General features: G+C 38.4%; 1 protein-coding gene across 6 annotated transcripts in view; it reads left to right on the forward strand.

Moving 5' to 3' along the window:
- The window catches only part of STAG1 (STAG1 cohesin complex component), a 381,935-nt gene that overhangs the window by 179,028 nt on the left and 182,993 nt on the right, over positions 1-19,914 (forward strand). For all 6 annotated transcript variants that reach the window (XM_002716398.5, XM_070072783.1, XM_070072784.1 and 3 more), the window contains one exon: positions 13,785-13,861. In XM_002716398.5, the coding sequence (XP_002716444.1) occupies positions 13,785-13,861 (77 nt within the window). The remainder of the gene's footprint in view (positions 1-13,784; positions 13,862-19,914) is intronic.

Here is a 19,914-nt window from a genome sequence, read left to right on the forward strand (position 1 = left end):
TTGAAATTTATATTATTTTTTGTGGAAATAATTTTGAAACTTGCACCTTTTTTGGCATAATTTACATATCTTTTGTATTTTTAAAAGTAATTTCTGCTTTCATGGACTTTGAATTTTTGGGGATTACGTGTATGTCCCATTTTGATTTCCGATGTGGAAATGAATGTGTATCATTTTAAGTAGGGTATCATGTACCATAAGAACACAGATAATCCCACTTGAGTCTATACTTTAGGAGAAATTGTTGGATGTAGAAAGAACTTGATAAAATTTATTGAAACAATGAAATAAGACATTAAGTTATAAAACATTTTGTTGTGTTTTCCATGGATTCCTTATAGCATTTGTTTCTCTGTGTGCGTATATGTATTTGTGTATATATGGTTATAGCTGTGAAGTGGATTAGAATAGATAATTAACCATGCTAAAGAATTCAAAAGAATTTATGTAGATACCTAATATAAACTTCAAGGAAATAAAGTAACCTACCTACCCCCTTAAGAAGCATAGCTTCCTAACCCTTTAGGGTTATATGTAATAACTTCCAAGTACTACAGTTTTTAAAGAGGTGGAGGTGCCAGCGCCATGGCACAGTAGGTTAATCCTCCGCCTGCAGCACCAGCATCCCATACGTGCACCGGGTTTTAGTCCTGGTTGCTCTTCTTCCAGTCCAGCTCCCTGCTGTGGCTTGGGAAGGCCGTGGAGGATGGCCTAAGTGCTTGGGCCCCTGCACCTGCGTGGGAGACCAAGAAGAAGCACCTGGCTCCTGGCTTTGGATTGGCATAGTTCCAGCTATTGCAGCCATTTGGGGAGTGAACCAACAGAAGGAAGACCTTTCTCTCTCTTACTGTCTATAACTCTGTCAAATAAATAAAATCTTTAAAAAAAAGAAGAGTTGGAAAAGTGTAACTTTATGGTAGAGAAAACCATTAAAACCTACTTCAATTAGTGGTCATGATTAATAATCATCAGGGATTGGTCATACTGAAATCATGTACACTTAATTTGTTATACAAATGGCATTTTATCTCTTTTATTTTCCCTAAAATCCATCTAATCATCAGAAAAGTATCAATATAAGTATCAGTATCAGAAAAGTATTTTATAGAATGTCCAAATTGAAGGACATTCTATAAAATGCCTTATTACTGCTGCTTAAAACTTTTGTAATCATTGAAACAAGTAACATCTGAAATATAGTGAGAACTAAAAAGTGGAGACATTACAGTTGATGCCACAGAGAGAAAAAAGGTTCATTAAGAGACTGCTATAGGCCGGTGCCGCAGCTCACTGGGCTAATCCTCCGCCTAGCGGCGCCGGCACACCAGGTTCTAGTCCCGGTCGGGGCGCCGGATTCTGTCCCGGTTGCCCCTCTTCCAGGCCAGACCTCTGCTGTGGCCCGGGAGTGCAGTGGAGGATGGCCCAAGTGCTTGGGCCCTGCACCCCATGGAAGACTAGGAGAAGCACCTGGCTCCTTCCTTTGGATCAGCGCGGTGCGCCGGCCCCATTGCATTAGTAATCAGAAACCTCTCAGAAAAACTCATGACCAGATTGCTTCACTGTAGATTTCTGATGAATATTCTAAGAATTAACTCCATTTCTTCTCAGTCTCTTCCAGAAAACTCCCAAACTCATTTTATGAGGGCAGCATTATGCTGATACCAAAGCCAAAGAAAATTACAGGCAGTATCCATGGTGAATATATACAAAATAATCCTCAAAAACAGACTATCAAACCAAATTTAACTGCATATTAAAATGAGCATATACCATGATCATGTGTGATTTCTTCATGATCTTCAAGGATGGTTCAACACAAAAATAAGTTACGGTAGTAAAACACATTAACAGAAGGATAAAAATCACACGATTCTCTCCATAGTCCTGGTAACAGTCATATTTAAAAAGTCTAGTGCCAACATAATAATAGTGAAAACATTTCCTCTAAGATCAGGAGCAAGTTTAGGATGCCTTTTCTCATTACTTTTATTCTACATAGTATTGGAATTTCTGGCCAGATCAGTTAAGAAATACAAAGAAAGTAGAAGGCATCTAAGGAAAGAAGGAAGATTGTATCTTATTTACAAGTAACATGATCTGATACCTAGAAAATCATAAAGACTCCACAGAAATTTTTAGAATTAAGTATCAGCAAAGTAGCAGGATACAAAATCAACATACAGTCATTGGTTGTGCTTCTATACTCTAGTAAGGAACTGTCTGTCTAAAAAGGAAATTGGGAAGGGAAAGCAGTCCTATTTTTTTTTTAATTGTTATTTTATATTATTTTTTGGACAGGCAGAGTGGGCAGTGAGAGAGAGAGACAGAGAGAAAGGTCTTCCTTTGCCGTTGGTTCACCCTCCAATGGCCGGCGCGCTGCTACCGGCGCACCGCGCTGATCCGAAGGCAGGAGCCAGGTGCTTCTCCTGGTCTCCCATGGGGTGCAGGGCCCAAGCACTTGGGCCATCCTCCACTGCACTCCCTGGCCACAGCAGAGGGCTGGCCTGGAAGAGGGGCAACCAGGACAGAATCCGGCACCCCAACCGGGACTAGAACCCGGTGTGCCGGCGCCTCAAGGTGGAGGATTAGCCTAGTGAGCCGCGGCGCCGGCAGCAGTCCTATTTACAATGGCATTAAAAAGAATAAAATGCTTGTCAGTAAACTTCACTAAGGAGGTCAAAGACTGATAAACTGAAAACCATAATGTAAATGAAAAAGTAGATACCAACGTATGGAAAAACATCTTGTATTCATAGGTTGGAAGGCTTAATTTTTTTAAAAATGACTAAACTGTCCAAAGGGTCCTAGAGAGGCAAACAATCGCTTATCAAAATTCCACTGTTTTGGTTTTTTTTTTTTACAGTAGCATAGTAATACTAATGTTTGGATGGAATCACAAAGTACCCTGAGTAGCTTTTTTTTTTTTTTTTTTAAGATTTATTTATTTATCTGAAAGAGTTAGGGAGAGAGAGAGAGGTCTTCCACCTGCTGGTTCACTCCCCAATTGGCTGCAGCTGCAGGAGCTGGGCCTATCTGAAGCCAGGAGCCAGGAGCTTCTTCCTAGTCCCCCACATGGGGTTAGGGCCCCAAGCACTTGTGCTGTTCTCCACTGCCTTCCCAGGCCATAGCAGAGTGCTGGATCAGAAGAGGAGCAGCAGTGACTTGAACCAGGGCTCATGTGGTATGTGGGTACTTCAGGGAGCAGCTTTACCTGCTATACCACAGTGCCTGCCCCACCCCCGAATAGCTTAAACAGTCTGGAGAAGAAAGAATAAATCTGGAGCACCCCATTGCCTGATGTCAATATATGTTGCAGAGCTTCAGTAATTAAAATGGAATGCTGGGTCCAACATCCCATGTGAGCACCAGTTCATGTCCTGTCCTGACTGTACCACTTCCCATCTGGTTCCCTATCGATGTGCCTTGGAAAGCAGTGGAGAAAGGCTCTGTGCTTGTTCCCCTACCACTCTTGTGGGAGTCCTGGCTAGAGTTCCTGGCTCCTTGCTTCGGGTAGACCTGGCTATTGAGGCTGTGGGTGGTGAACCGGCAGAAAAACAATGTATCTGTCCATCGCTTTCACTCTTTCTCTGACTTGGTGTAATTCTGTCTTTCAAATAAATAAATATTAAAAAAGGAATGTTAACACCATGAGGAAAGATAGAGACCATTGGAATTACTCTTTGTTTTCACTATTGTATCACTGTCATCAGTTGCTTAAGATTACAATTTATTGATTGGTATTTTTTTTCTAATATATAACTTTTACCTTTTTGAGTTCTCAAATTCTTTGATCATATTCTGAAAATTTTAGCTTTTTTCTATAGATAATGAATTTTCATATGGTTTTGAAAGGTTCTTAAGTATTTAATCCATGCGGCATAGATTAAGAGTCCCTGCCTATTTTGAATCATTTTAATATTAGTAATAGAGCCGAAGTAACAGACATTTACAAAATGAATTCATTTCCTCACCATAATTTTTTAAAGTTCTTACATGTATAGCATCAGTGAGGTGAGATTATGCTGTTAATAGTTGTTAAAGATTTGGTGAAAATATTTTGGAGATCTTTTAAATTTTATAGTTCTAGGACAATGCTTGGTTTTGGCCCTGGGTTACTTGCTAGTATGGCTCAACACAGCTCCAATATTTGATTTCCTAATATTTGGTAAGTTTATCTGTGCTTGATGTTGGTGGAATGTACCTCATACAGTCTTAAAAGACTGTATTATGTGGTACATACATGTATTGTACCATTACATGATTTTTCTTTTTTGAGCATTTCATTTGATGTTTCACTTATCTTTCTTACTTACAAAGAAAGAAATGTATTAGTTCTTTTACAAGGAGTGTTACAAAGTACAGGCTGCCATCTAGAGACAGACTCATCAATAGAGATATAATCAGAACAATTTCTATTTTTAAGACATTATAAAAGATTTGTAAGTTTAAAAATATTTCAAAATTTATAGTAAGTTGTAATCTTCTCTCCAGTTTTGCATATTCTACATAGATAGATTGTAAGCATGACAAGATGTTTATGTTTAAGTTCTAGATGCTGTTTTATGGTCAGTGTGTCTGTTCCTTTCTCTACCTTGTCCCCAGTCCTCCTCAAATCTTGAGAAAGACTTTTAGATATAGTCACTGCATTACTATTTAAGTGTTACGTCCTACATTTCTGATATGCAGATGTGTCTTTGAATCCTTCAGATTATGTGTGGTACTTCACTAGGTTAGATTTTATTTAGTAAGAGGCTGTAATTTACTCTTTAAAAGAAAATTCTTGAAAAGTGGATTCATACATGGAATAGTTACTTAGGAAGCCTCCACTATCTGGAAGGCTCTTTGCTGGTTTGTAGTCAGTGTATTTTAACCATATCGAAGCTTCAGTAGTTTTGAGTGAGCCAGAATGATGTTGTCATCAAAGCTATAAATTTAATAGGGCCTTTTGTTGTATTTGAATAATTTTTTTGCCTGCATAGTTATATGTGGCTTAAGTCATCGACCTACTATACTGCAGTACCTAATTAGAAAGATAAAAAGATAAGAGTTCTTGTTCTGGCTGGCATCATACAGTATAGCAGGTAGAAACTTAGAGATGATTATAGAGGATATTGCAAGAAAGTTCTCTAATCTGTGTGGCACATACATATGAGTATAAAGGCAGCCGATTCCTTTTAGATTTTCCTGACTGTTCCTTGACTTACTACCTAATAGGGACTAGATGTTCTGGAGAGAGGTGGTTAGTGTTATTGGCCCTTATTGCTTTATTCTGGGTGTGGAAGTCTGGATGGAAAACTGCTACAATGACTTTCTCTGGCTCTGGGGTAAAAGAGATGGCTGATCTCATTCTCTCAAGAGTCTTGACCTGGAAACATATGTAAGTAGGAATTAGGCTTTCATTAGAGGTCAGGTTACTAATTAGAACTTTAAGCTTGATTTCAAAATTGGCGGGATAGTGTATAAAAAATGAATTGCAGGCTGGAGCCACGGCTCAAAAGGCTAATCCTCCACCTAGCGGCGCTGGCACACCGGGTTCTAGTCCCGGTCGGCGTGCCGGATTCTGTCCCGGTTGCCCCTCTTCCAGGCCAGCTCTATGCTGTGGCCAGGGAGTGCAGTGGAGGATGGCCCAAGTGCTTGGGCCCTGCACCCCATGGGAGACCAGGAGAAGCACCTGACTCCTGCCATCGGATCAGCGCGGTGCGCCGGCCGCAGCGCGCTGGCCACGGCGGCCATTAAAGGGTGAACCAACGGCAAAAGGAAGACCTTTCTCTCTGTCTCTCTCACTGTCCACTCTGCCTGTCAAAAAAAAAAAAAAAAAAAAAAAGAATTACAAATGTATCTGAGCCTAATATCAATTGAACGGCTTTTCTGTTCTATAGGTACAATGAAAACTACTTTACGTTCTCTTACCATTCTGCAGATATTTGTTTTATTTAGTTGAAAGCCATAATGACAGAAAGAGGGAGAGACTGAGATTTACTCCTCATGGCCACAATGGTCAAGGTTAGGCCTGCCAGACTGAAGCCAGTAACCTGGTGGGTCTCCCACGTGGGTGACAGGAGATCAAGTATTTGGGCCATCTTCTAATGCTTTCCCCGGCAGATTAGTGGGTAGCTGCATGGGAAGCAGAGCGGCGGGGGTATGAGCTGGCACTCAGATAATGTGAATATACGCTTTATGAGTTGGGAGCGTATTTCCTCTGCCACAACATTGGTCTCTCCTTTATAGTTTGTATTCATTGTTCAGTAGACATTCTCTGAATGCCTTCTATATTTTTCTGAGTACTCTTCTATGTGCTAGGACTTAACATATAGCACTGAACAAAACATCTCTGCTGTGTAGTGGTATTAGCTGCACTTTAAAGGTAATAAATTTGAGAGGAAGTGACTTTTCTAGTGCCCCATGTCTAGTAAATATGGAGTGGAGAATTAAATCTTGTATTTCTTTCTGAAGATTTAGCACCACTCTAAAATGACTTTTTGAAAGTTCTGCTGTATGTTATGATTGTTATAACCACAATGCAGGCTGGCGCTGTGGCTTACTTGGCTAATCCTCCGCCTGTGGCGCTGGCACCCTGGGATCTAGTCCCAGTTGAAGCACCTGATTCTGTCCCAGTTGTTCCTCTTCCTGTCCAGCTCTCTCCTGTGGCCCAAGAAGGCAGTGGAGGATGGCCTAAGTGCTTGGGCCCTGCACCGGCATGGGAGACCAGGAGGAAGCACCTGGCTCCTGGCTTCGGATCGGCACAGCATGCCGGCCGTAGCGGCACTGGCCATAGCGGCCATTTTGGGGGTGAACCACTGGAAAAGGAAGACTTTTCTCTCTGTATCTCTCTCTCTAACTCTGCCTGTCAAAAAACAAAAAACCCACAATGCAGTCTTTTTATTTTTGTCCATATTGATGATTATGCAAAGATTTGTCTTTCAACCTTGTTTTCATCTCAATTTTTCCATTACATCCTTTGTGCTCTATTGTAGCAAGGAAGAAAAATGCAAAAGTTTGTATTTCTGGCAAACATGTTTAATGAGTTGTTACTCTTGCCTTCTAGTATATACATTTTCATAGTGAGTACACATAAGCCTCATAAGCAAGTTTCTAACCTTTTAAAAATTGCAAGTAGTCAATTTTTATTCACTTGAGAGGGCAAGAGAGACATGCTATCCATTGGTTATCTACCTCTCCAAATGCCTGCAATGTCCAGGGTTTGACCATGGCTGGAGCCTCAATCCAGGAAACTGGAAACAGGAATCCAGTTACTTGCACTAACACTGCTGTCGCCTGGGATCTGCATTGGTGGGAATTTGCAATCCAAAGCCAAAAATCAAATCCAGGCACTCAGAATGTAGGGCATGATATCTTTACCTGCTGAGCTTAAGTACACACTCCTAACACTTTACTTTTTAACTTGAAATATATTAATTCATTACTTTCATTAAATATATTTATATAGTTTAATTTCAAAAAAAAAGTATCTAATACTAAAGGGTAAGTTTCACTTCATCCCTGAGATTGAATTGCATATTTCTCATGCTCAGTCAACCATTTTTGCCAGTTCAATGTATCTTTCCAAAATTATCTTGTTTCATGTAAAATCAAATATATATAAGTTTCACTTATTTTTTGATATATGAATATATTCAATTTTTTCCGTATATTGTATTGCCTTTGCCAGGCAATAAAAAGTAGTAGTTTAGTATAGCCATTCTGCCTTTTATGGAAACCGTGGATCTGCTACCGGGAACAACTTTTACGAATTGCTCAACCTTTAGATGCTTCAGTTTACTCACTCTTGAAAATTCGAGAAATAATAGTACATTCTTCAGGATTGTTGTGAAGGTTATATGTGCTAAACATTATGTGCCTGTTACATAGTGCCTGGCAGATAGTAAACACTCAAATGTTAGCTAACACTATTGTCATTATTGGCCTTTTTATTTCATCAGATCCTTATCTATAGACATGATAATGGGTTTTCATTCATTCTTGATATTACAAAGAATGTTTTAGGAAATAATGTTGTGTATCCCTTGGTTTGTACACATGTTAGTTTATGGATTCTTTACTACAGGCACAATCTCAGGTTCAAAGAATATTTAAGTTTATAATTTGGTAGACATTTGCCAAGTTGCATACCCTACAGATTGTACCAAGTTATGCTTTTGCCAGCAATTTAGTAGAATTTAAGTTATCAAATCTTGACAGTAGTAGCTTTCTGATCTTATTTCTGATACTTAATTCATTGTTAGAAATGACAGTTTCAGAATTATCCCATTTTCTACTTTAGAAGTAATAACCTTCCAGGAGGGCCTGTACAAGAAGCCTTTTTTGTTTAAATATAAATTAAGCACATTAGGTTACTTCTTTCACGGTTCTCATAGAGAACTTGATAATGTTTAAGACAGTGGAAGATGATCTCTATTTTTTCTCATTATTTATTTTCAGATATTTATATTTCTATGCATCTGGATCACTTCATGCCTTTAATTTGCCATTATTATTATAATCTTAGAATAAACTTCTATTGGAAATATGTTTCTTTAAGATCCAAAGTAAAAAAATTATCATTCACTCTGTTTCAAGTACTAGTCTTCAGTTACAATGCATTTTGCTTGTTTTGTTTTGTTTTGTTTTGATTTACTTACTGTCTTTGCCAAACAATATTTACTAAGAAGAGAGGATAGCTCAAGATGTTATGCATTTTACCAGCAGCTGGGCAGTTCATTAAGTGATGGTCCATACTGCAATTTTCCTCTAAAGGTGAACTTCCTGAATGCTATATAGATAATCTTTCCAATTTAGATAATAGAGGAATGGAACAAAGAATAAAATGTTTGATAAAATTTTAGAAGTAACCTTTAACCTAGTAATTAGGTAAATGTTTGAATGCAAGTAAAAGCAATTACAATGAGTTTTGCTAGAACACAGTACAAGAATATAGTGTTCCAGAAATCAGTATAATGATCCAATGCTTTAAATTGAATAGATAGGATATTACTAATGAAAGCCTGGTTATTGTAACAATTAGGAGGTAATTGGTGCTATGTAACATTTTTTATCCCCCCCACCCCATCCTTTTACTTAAGGAATACAAACTTCATGCATTTCGTAAAAACAAGTTTAGGAACAGGTGATCCTTCCCACCATACCTGACCTTCCTCTCACACTCCCACCTCTTTTTCTCCTCCCTCTCCTACTCCCATTCTTATTTTTTGCTAAGATCTATTTTCAATTAACTTTATATACATTCCAATAACTGCTTATTAAAAATTTCAACAAATAGTATGGAAAAAAATCTTTCTCAGCAGTTGAGACAAAGGCTATTCAAAGTCATTGTATCTCAAAGTATCAATTTCCCTTCTAAAGATTATCTTTTAGGTGCTCTATTAGTTATCACGGATCAGGAAGAACATATGGTATTTGTTCTTTTGGGACTCGCTTATTTCACTAAGTATGATGTTTACCATTTTCATCCATTTTATTACAAAGGACATGATTTTTTTTGTTTTAAACCTCTGTATAGTAATCAGGGTGTACATATCCCATAATTTCTTTATCCAGTCTTTGATTGATGCACATTTGGGTTGATTCCATATCTTAGCTATTGTGAATTGAGCTGCAGTAAACATGAGGGTACAGATCATCTTCATTTGTTTCCAGAAATTTTTTGATTTCTCTATGACCACTGTTTATTCAGGAGGATGTTGTTCAGTCTGCATGGATTTGCACATGTTCTACAGATTCTTGAGTTGTTGATTTCCAGCTTCATTCCATTCTGGTCAGAGAAGATGCATGGTATGATTTTGATTTTTTGAATTTGCTGAGACTTGCTTTATTTTCTACCATGTGATCTGTCCTAGAGAAAGTTCCATGCACTGGTGGAAGAATGTATATTGTGCAACAGTAGGATAAAAAGTTGTGTAGATATCCATTAGGCCCATTTGGTCTGTAGTATTGAGGAACCCTGTTGTATCCTTGCTGATATTACTATTTTTCTTTTCTTTTCTTTTCTTTTCTTTTCTTTTCTTTTCTTTTCTTTTCTTTTCTTTTCTTTTCTTTTCTTTTTTTTTTTTTTGACAGGCAGAGTGGACAGTGAGAGAGAGAGACAGAGAGAAAGGTCTTCCTTTTGCCGTTGGTTCACCCTTTAATGGCCGCCGTGGCCAGCGCGCTGCGGCCGGCGCACCGCGCTGATCTGAAGGCAGGAACCAGGTGCTTCTCCTGGTCTCCCATGGGGTGCAGGGCCCAAGCACTTGGGCCATCCTCCACTGCACTCCCTGGCCACAGCAGAGAGCTGGCCTGGAAGAGGGGCAACCGGGACAGAATCCGGTGCCCCGACCGGGACTAGAACCCGGTGTGCCGGCGCCTCAAGGCAGAGGATTATCCTATTGAGCCGCGGTGCCAGCCCTCTGATATTACTTCTAAAAAATTTTTATTTAAGTTTTACAAGTTTTATTATTTCATATATACAGATTTAGAACTTATGGCACTTCCCGCACTACTATCCCTCCTGCCCATTCTCCAACCCTTCCACCACCTCCCTTTTCACATTCCCACAGTTAATTTGTAAAAAATCTATTTTCAATTCATGTGATGATTGTATAGTTAACCCTACACTAAGTAGAAGAGTTCAGCAAATATTATGAAGGAAAAAAATAAAAACACTTTTCCTCAATAAAAAGGACAAGGCCTGTAAAAAATCATCAAATCTCAAAATGTCTATTTCACTCCAATACATTACATTTCAGGTACTCTATTAGATACTTCAGATCAGGAAAAACATACAATATCTGGCTTTTTGGCACTGGCTTATTTCAGTACGTTTAATGGTTTCCAGTTGTGCCCATCTCATTGCAAAAGACGGGATTTTAGTTTTTGTTACAGCTGAATAGTTACAGCTCTACAGTGTGTATAAACCATAATTTCTTTATCCATTCAACAGTTGATGGACCTCTGGGTTGATTCCGTATCTTAGCTCTTGCGAATTGTGCTGCAGTGAACATGGGGGTACATCTGATTCTTTTCATGTACTGATTCCTTTGGGTTTGGGTAAATCACAAGGAGTCTGATGCCTGGATCATATGGTAGGTCTTTATTCAGATTTCTGAGGTATCTCTGTACTGTCTTCCACAGTGGCTACACCAATTTACATTCCCACCAACAGTGGACCAGGGTACCTTTTCCCCCACATCCTCGCCAGCGTTTGTTGTTTGTTGATTTCTATATGAGAGCCATTCTAACTGAAAGGAGGTGAAACCTCTTTGTGGTTTTGATTTGCATTTCCTGAGCGTTTTCTCAAGTGTTGGCCATTTGAATTTCCTCTCTTGAAAAATGCCTGTTCAGGGTCCAGTGCAGTGGCTCACTTGGTTAATCTTCCGCCTGCGGTGCCAGCATCCCATATAGGTGCTGGGTTCTAGTCCCTGTAGCTCCTCTTCCAGTCCAGTTCTCTGCTGTGGCCCAGGAGGGCAGTGGAGGATGGCCAGAGTGCTTGGGCTCCTGCACCCGCGTGGGAGACCAGGAGGAAGCACTTGGCTCCTGGCTTCGGATCGGCGCAGTGCCAGCTGTAGCGGCCATTTGGCGAGTGAACCAATGGAAGGAAGACCTTTCTCTGTCTCTCTGTCTCTCTGTCTCTCTCTCTCTCTCACTGTCTATACCCCTACCTGTCATACAAATAAAAAAAGAAAAGAAAAAGAAAAATGCCTGTTCAAGTCTTTTGCTCATTTCTTCCCTGGGTTATTTGTTTTGTTGTTGTTGAATTTCTTGAACTATTTATAAATTCTGGATGTCAACCTTTTATCAGTTGCATAGTTTGCCAATATTTTCTGCTATTCTGTCTGTTGCCTCTTTGCTGAGTGTTTCTTTGCAGTGCATAAGTTTCTCAGCTTGATGTAATCCCAATTGTCAGTTTTGGCTTTAATTGCCTATGGTTTTGAGATCTTTTCCAAGAAGTCTTTGCCTATGGCAATGTCTTCAAGAGTTTCCTCTTTGTTCTCTAATGATTTGTTGGTATCGGATTGTAGATTTAGGTCTTTGATCTATTTTGAGTAGATTTTTGTGTAAGGTAAAAGGTAGGGATTTAGTTTCATACTTCAGCATGTGGAGATCCAGTTAATAATTTTAACATCTAAATTTTACTTGTTTAGTGCTCATGAATATAATTTACTTCTCAACTCCTAAGATTATATGTTTTTTTTTTCCTATAGGAACTTACTTCAGATTAACAGAATTGTTCATGACCCAAGCAATGTTAAAATAACATTGGCTTATACAGTTAAACTGTTATGTTTAATATGGGTGATTTTAGGAATGCCTTCCAGAACATTTATTTGATAATTTATAATTAGCAGTTTAATGCACGTTTTCTGTATGTTCAATTCTTTAAAATCTTTCCCACATAAATTATATACTATAGTGCATAAACAACCTGTCTTCAATGCTGTTTCAGTATTAAAAATATAAAATCACAATATAAAAATTTCCTGTGGTGCTGCCATTGTAGCACAGACAAAAGTTGAGCCACTATTTGCAACAGTGGTATCCCGTATTAAAGTCCCAAGTACACCACTTCCGATCCAGCTTTTGGGAAGGCAGTAGAAGATGGCCCAAGTACTTGAGCCTCTGCCATCCATGTGGTATATACCAGGATGGAGTTTCTGGCTGCTGGCTTTGGCCTGGCCCAGACCTGGCGGTTGTGGCCATTTGGGAAGTGAACCCAGTTGATTTAAGTTTTCTGTGTCTATGTCTTTCTGTGTCATTCTTTCATATATAAAATGTTTAAAATTCTCATTTTGTTAAAGAAGGTGTAAGTTATTAAAAATGTTTTATAATCCTTAAAAATGTTTTTCCTTTTCCCTATGTCCTGATGTGGATTTTCTCATATCTCTACATTTGAATATAAGGAATAGCTGCTTATGATGCTTAATAAATTCAGTGTCTTGATAAAGGAAGGAGAGAGCTATAAGTCTAATTAAAACATGCTTGCAGTTAGTCCTAAAGAGAAGATAGGGCAAGGGATGGGCTTTTGGTGCAGTGGATTAAGCTGCTGCTTGCACTGTCAGCTTCCCATGTCAGAGTGCTGGTTTGAGTCCCAGGTACTGTGCTTATGAGCTAGCTTCCCAGGAATACACATGAGAAAGCAGCAGATGATGATTCAAGTGCTTGAGTTTGCCACCCGGATGGAGTTCCTAGCTTCAGACTGACAAAGCCTCAGGTGATGTGCACATTTCAGGGATGAACAAGTGAATGGAAGATAGCTCTGTCACTCTGCCTTTAAAAATAAAAAAAAAAATTTTAAAAAAAGGTCAAGTTTCATTTTTCCTGTTAAAGATTAGTAGATACTAAATCAAGCTAAGGTTGAAGTACCAGAGTGCTGGTAGCTTTTGTTTTCACTCTGAAGACCACAGTTCCATGAATTTCAGTGCCTATTCTGCTGCTTCATTTAAGTGTATAGTATATTCCAGAAGTTCTCCTCTCTTGTATTCTTTAATCTTCAGGGCACTCCTTATAATATTAATTCAGTACATAACGTCTTTGTTCTTCTGCTTCCCCAATAGTCCTCTGAGTGTTTTTCCATAGACTTATTATCTGTTCATGAAATCGTCAGAGTTTTAAATGTCTAAAGAACTTTGAAGTTCCTAAACAAGAGGTTTCTTTAGAATAAATGATAAAGAGATTTTTGAGGAGAAAAAAGAAACCTAAAAAGTTTTTATTACTTTTCAAACCATGGTCAAATTAAATTAAGTGTTTGGCATGGGATAGAAAAAAATTAACTGTGAAAATCTGTTGTTCCACAGGTACTGTGAGAATAGAGATGTTTCGAAATATGCAGAATGCAGAAATCATCAGAAAAATGACTGAAGAATTTGATGAGGTATAGCATTCTAATATTTATATAAATTGCCACTTATACATTTAAATGGTGAATATATTGAGTATTTTAGGTTTGGTTTTGATTTGATGTTCAGTGTAAGAGAAGATATGCTTATTCTTATTTCCATGATACTCCATCCTAATTCCAGAATTAGTGATGGTTGAGGATTTTATTACATTGTGTGAAGCAGCATTGAATAGAAACTTTCGACTAATAACAATAGGAAAATTGTGATATGAGGTAGACGTTGATGATTGACATTGGTTTTTGAATACCTTCTCCAATTCCCAAATCTATGAATGCTTTCCCAAAAGTTCTACTCTCTGTAATGATAGATTAATTAAATACTTTAAAGGAAAAAGTGTTTGAAGAGCAAAGAAGGCTGAGAAAAGCTTTATATTATATCTGCCTTAGAGATTATCAAATCATGTGGTCTTACTTAAAGTTCTTACAAATCTAATGAAGAAAATCCTTCTTAACTTTAACCAATTTCCCAGCAATATTTTATATGGAAACCCTATCTCTGCCCACCTCCCCTCATCCCAAACATGGCTTGTGTGTGTATGAGACTTAAACTTCTATTTGACACACTCTACTCATTAAGAATACATAATTTAATCACTTTTCCCATATTTTTTTTTTGCTGAAATATTTTATTAGTTTTATTCTAATTGTAAATGGTAAAACATTTGTAATTTTATTTCTGTATTGTAGTTATGTTGAATTGAAGTTCTGTCATGCCTTAGGCCAATAATATTTCCATTTTTAGAGGTCCAATTTTTGATTTAACCCTTTATGTCCTGTACATAGAACACCTGTAAAGACTTAAATTGAGTAACAAATATACTACTTATAGTAACTTTGAAGTAAATATTATATCAGTGAAATATTTGCAAAATTGAAAGCATGGTGCTTAATTGATTAAATAAGATTTCTGCTTTCTGTTTAGATGTTCCAAAAGATTGACTTTCTCCTAGATTTGCTATTTAGTGGGCAGACAATAACTAATTGTTAATTTTTCATTAAAAATACAAAACATATATTAAAATATATTCAAAAGCAAAGCGCATTAGCTTTTTAAAGAATACCTGAAAGGAGCTACGTAGGAAAGAAGTTTATTTCAGTTTGTAGCTTTATAGGTTCTTAGTCCAAGACAGGGAAGATGCATTGATTTGGGAATTATGAGATCAGTGATGAAAGAAGGTTCATGGTGAGCCATGAAGCAAAGAAACACTAGGAGCTTTCTCTCCATCTACCGTCTAGGTGGTCTTTCCCTGGAATGTCATTGTGATTTAATCACAGGGCTGTGCTCTGGCTGCCTAGTCCAATCCAATCCTTATCTAAAGGCCTCCACCTTCAAAACCATAATGGATTAGGTCTCCACCCTAATCTATCAACCATTAACATTAATCCATTAGCTGTTAACAGAAATCTTTGGAGTTTAAAAATCCGATTTAAGACATAATAATTTGATGTGTCTATGTCATCAAGTGTTCATGTTCACTCTAGTAGCACACACTAAAAATGTATGTGCTTCTTTACATGTAAATTTCCACCTTGGCTTTAAGGCTACTTTAATAATATTCCAGAGGATTTAGGGAAGAACCTTACATTGTGAACCATGCCTGTGTATGTTCACAATACCTGGTCTTCAATTCTTTAGTCCATAAGATTCAGACATTCCAATGTATTTTTTTTTTCCTTTTTCAATTTGGTTAATGGCAAAATTGTTCTCAGTTGGGGCAAGCATTTGGCACTATGCGATGTTATTAGGATGCCCTTACCCTGTACCAGAGTCCCTGTTTTTGAGTCATGTCTCTGCTTCCATTTCCAGTTTCTTCCTGATGTTCAACCTGGGAGGAAACAGGTAATGACTCAAGTACTTGGGTCTCTGCCACCCACATGAGAGACCCAAATGGAATTCACAGCTCCTGAGTTTAGGTTGGCATAGCCCTGGCTACTGTGGACATTTGGGGAGTGAATCAGCAGGTGAAAGATTTATGTCTCTCTGTCTTTCGAAAACATTTCACTGAATGAACAAAACCTTAAAAAGAAACCTGAGTTTACATATTTCTTTTGTCAGTATGAGTAGCTATATGTGTTGGTGAACTAGTAATTTTCTTATTAGGAGTTTATCCCGGTTTCTTTTGAGGTATGATAAGGCAAACATACTATATTTCTGAAATTTAAAAATTTCTGGATTCTGAAGCATTTTTGTGGAAAGATTTATTTATTTGAAAAGCAGAGATACAGAGAGAGAAGAAAAGAGAGAGAGAAAGAGATCTTCCATCTGCCAGTTCACTCACCAAATGGCTACAGTGGCCAGGGCTGGGCCAGGCTGATGCCAGGAGCTAGTATCTTCTGGATCTCCCATGTGGTTGCAGGGTCCCAAGTACTTTGGCCATTTTCTGCTGCTTTCTCAGGCACTTTAGCAGAGAGCTGGATGAGAAGTTGGGCAGCTGGGATTTGAACTGGCACCCACAGCAGATGCTTAACCTTCAACACCATGGAACCTTCCCCAGGAGTATTTTTTACTAAGAAATAATCTTCTTACTTCAAGAGTTTGTGGTAAATGAAAGATAAAACAAGGCCAGACTAAGGTGCAAATGCAAGGCTTGTGAAACAGGAGATTTTGGATTACAATTTAAAACATAGTGTACATTTGAATCTTTAGGCCACTAATACTCAATGTAAATATTGTGTTTGATAGTAATTTGGAAGCTTTGCTGTACATTAGCATTACCTGCTAATCCTTAAAAAAAATTAATAGTACCTGGTTCTATCATATCTCCTAGACATTCTGATTTAATTGTGAGTTGTACAACCTGCACTTAGATTTTTCTGTTGTTGTTTGTTTTAAAGATTTATTTATTCTATTTGAAAGCAGAGTTATAGAGAAAGAGAGAGGTAGATTCAGAGAGAGATCTTCCCCAAATGGATGCAACAGCCAGGGCTGAGCCTGGAGCCCAGAGCTCCATCCAGGTTTCTAACATAGGTGGCAGGGATCCAAATACTTAGGCCATGTTCTCCTGCCTTCCCAGGTGCATTAGCAAGGAACTGGATCAGAATAAACCAGCTGGCCCTCAAATAGCTGTTTATATGGAATGCTTCTGTCACAGGCAGCAGGTTAACCTGCTGCACCACAATGCTGGTGAGCTTAGGGTTTCTTAAAAGCTCAGGTATTCTGTTGTACACCAGCATTTGGGAAATAATGGTTTAAGGGAAATAAAGAGAAGAAAGCCGAGGGTTAAGTTACTGAAATGCCCGACATGTGAGAAAAGAAAAAATGAATATACTGTGAAAAAATGCACAATGCCAAGAATCATTAGTGTTGTAATAATAGTCGAAGTGTAACTATCAGGAAATGAGAAATTTGTAGAAATAAAGTGCATGATGTCCCTTCAAAAAATTCTTGTGAACCTTCTAATCTTTTGCTGTTTTGTATGCACATAAGAAACTGAGTTTAAATAATGGATTATTACTAAATATTCCATGTTTTATTAAAAGTTTTTTCTTCAATAAACTGTAAAAATCATTTTGTCCCTTTGTGTGAGGAGGAACCAATATTTTGGGATAATATTCTAAAAGATCTGATGTCAAGAACAATGTCTGGTTCTCAATGAATAATCATTACATTTTTATTGAAAATTAATGTGTCATAGTAGTGTCGTGTAAAAGTAAGACCACTTAGATTATAAGTGTGTAGAATTTTGATAGAGTGCTCTAAAGGTGTATAATTCCCTGAGAAGTAGACATTAGCTCCTATCATTTTGTTGTTGTTATTGTTGTTTTGTTTCTTATGATTTGACAGAGTTAGACAGTGAGAGAGAGAGACAGAGAGAAAGATCTTCCTTCCATTGGTTCACCCCCAAAATGGCTGCTATAGCCGGAAATATACTGATCTGAAGCCAGGAGCCGGGTGCTTCCTCCTGGTCTCCCATGCGGGCGTAGGGTCCCAAGCACTTGGGCCAGCCTCCACTGCCTTTCCGGGTTACAGCAGAGAGCTAGACTAGAAGAGGAGCAACCTGGACTAGAACCTGGGGCCCATGTGGGGTTAATCCTCTGCCTGTGAATCATGGTGCCGGCCCCCATAGCTCCTATCTTTAAAAATAGACATAGGACAGATTATGTTTGTTAACAGATAATACTTTTTGGAGACCTGCAAACCTGCACAAAGCCAGCAATGTTTTATAACTATAGTTTTAACCTAATTTAGAAATTCTAATGAATAAGTCCCAGAGCACTGTGTTTCTTCATAATCTGTAGCTGAATCAGATCATATTTGTTGTTAGAGGCAACCACTAGAAAATAAAGCAAAATATAGTATTATTTCTTCCACATATTATCGGAAGCACATATCTATATATAAACTTCTAATGTGTTTCCCTGAGATCAGTTGGTTTAATTCTCAAATATTTGAGTTGTATGTAGGGAAACTTTTGTAATCTAGGAAATTTAAGATGTATTCATTTAATGGCTTTAATTCTTTCTGTGAAATTTTGTGATGTTTTAGTATAACGATTACAATTTGCTCCTTCTTCTCCTTCTTGTTTCTAAATATTTGTGCTTTTATGAATTTATTTATTTCATCTGTTTATACTGTTAAGCATTTATAATTCACAGAATTAAAATTTTTTGTTTTTTGGTGGTTTTTTTTTTTTTTTTTTTTAACAGGCAGAGTGGACAGTGAGAGAAAGAAAGGTCTTCCTTTACCGTTGGTTCACCCTCCAATGGCTGCTGTGGCCGGCGTACCGCACTTATCCGAAGCCAGGAGCCAGGTGCTTCTCCTGGTCTCCCATGCGGGTGCAGGGCCCAAGCACTTGGGCCATCCTCCACTGCACTCCCGGGCCACAGCAGAGAGCTGGACTGCAAGAGGGGCAACCGGGACAGAATCCGGTGCACCGACCGGGACTAGGACCTGGTGTGCCAGGGCCGCAAGGCGGAGGATTAGCCTATTGAGCCACGGCACTGGCCCAGAATTAAAATTTTTAAAGGGTTATTTTTTATTTATTGAAAGGCACAGTTACCTCTGTGGGATGGAGAAAGATCAGTCTATGGCTGCAACGGTTAGGGCTGGCCAGACGATACCAGAAGTTCTTCCAGTATTCCACGTAGGTGGTGGCTCCCAAAAATGTTTGCCATCTTGCATAGCTTTCCCAGGTGCATGAGCAGGGAGCCGGATCAGAAGTGGAGCAGCCGAGAATCAAACTGGTGCCTATATGGGATGGCAGTGTCGAAAGTGGCAGCTTTACCCACTACACAATGTCAGCACCCCAAATTTCATTAAGTCTAAAAATAAACAGGGTAAAAATTGAGAATCTATATAGGAAGTACTACAGATCTGTTAAAGTTCAAATTATTTGAAGGTCTGAATTATGACCTGTAAGGTTTTTCAGTTGTACGTACTAGGATAAAACGTTTTTCTGCCTAACGTCTTAAAGGTGGAAACCTATGATAAGACTAATTCCATACATTAGTTTATTTGGTCCTCTTCTACCCCATGCTTGTTTTGAAAGGATTTTTTAGAGCTATTATCTTATGGGAAGGGTGCTTAAGATGTAACTCCCTGGTGATTATTTTAGACCTTTTTAGTTTTGAACTAAATCTGTTTTCTAAATTGTCTTATAAATAAAATAGGTGAAGATTGTTTTTTTTCATTCCACCTTGGTAATGAAAAGACCATATAGGAGAATTTCCAAGATGGCCAAATAGGAAGGGCGCATGCTGCTCTAATCTAGGAGAAGATATTTTAAAAAATAGTGGAGAGAGTGCAGTCTGAGGGAAGAGTTAGGGAGAAAACAGTAAAGGAAACTCTTTGCAAATTACTAGGACACAGTGGACCTTTGTGGAGGGTATGGACACTCATAACTCAGGACTCCAGCAACCAAGAGCCTACATACCAGTGTTGGCGAGTGAAGTAAGACCAGACTGCAGCAGCCCAAGCCACTGGTGTTAAAGCAGCAGGAAGAAACTAGAGGGAACCGAGCTTGGAACCCTGGTGGGGATAGTGTACCTGCCACACTAGAGGAGGAAAAAAGGTGGAGGGGCATACA

Source organism: Oryctolagus cuniculus, chromosome 4 (assembly GCF_051225735.1).
Source record: "Oryctolagus cuniculus isolate XC-2025 breed Fujian yellow rabbit chromosome 4, ASM5122573v1, whole genome shotgun sequence".
In the NCBI taxonomy this organism is placed as follows: Eukaryota; Metazoa; Chordata; class Mammalia; order Lagomorpha; family Leporidae; genus Oryctolagus; species Oryctolagus cuniculus.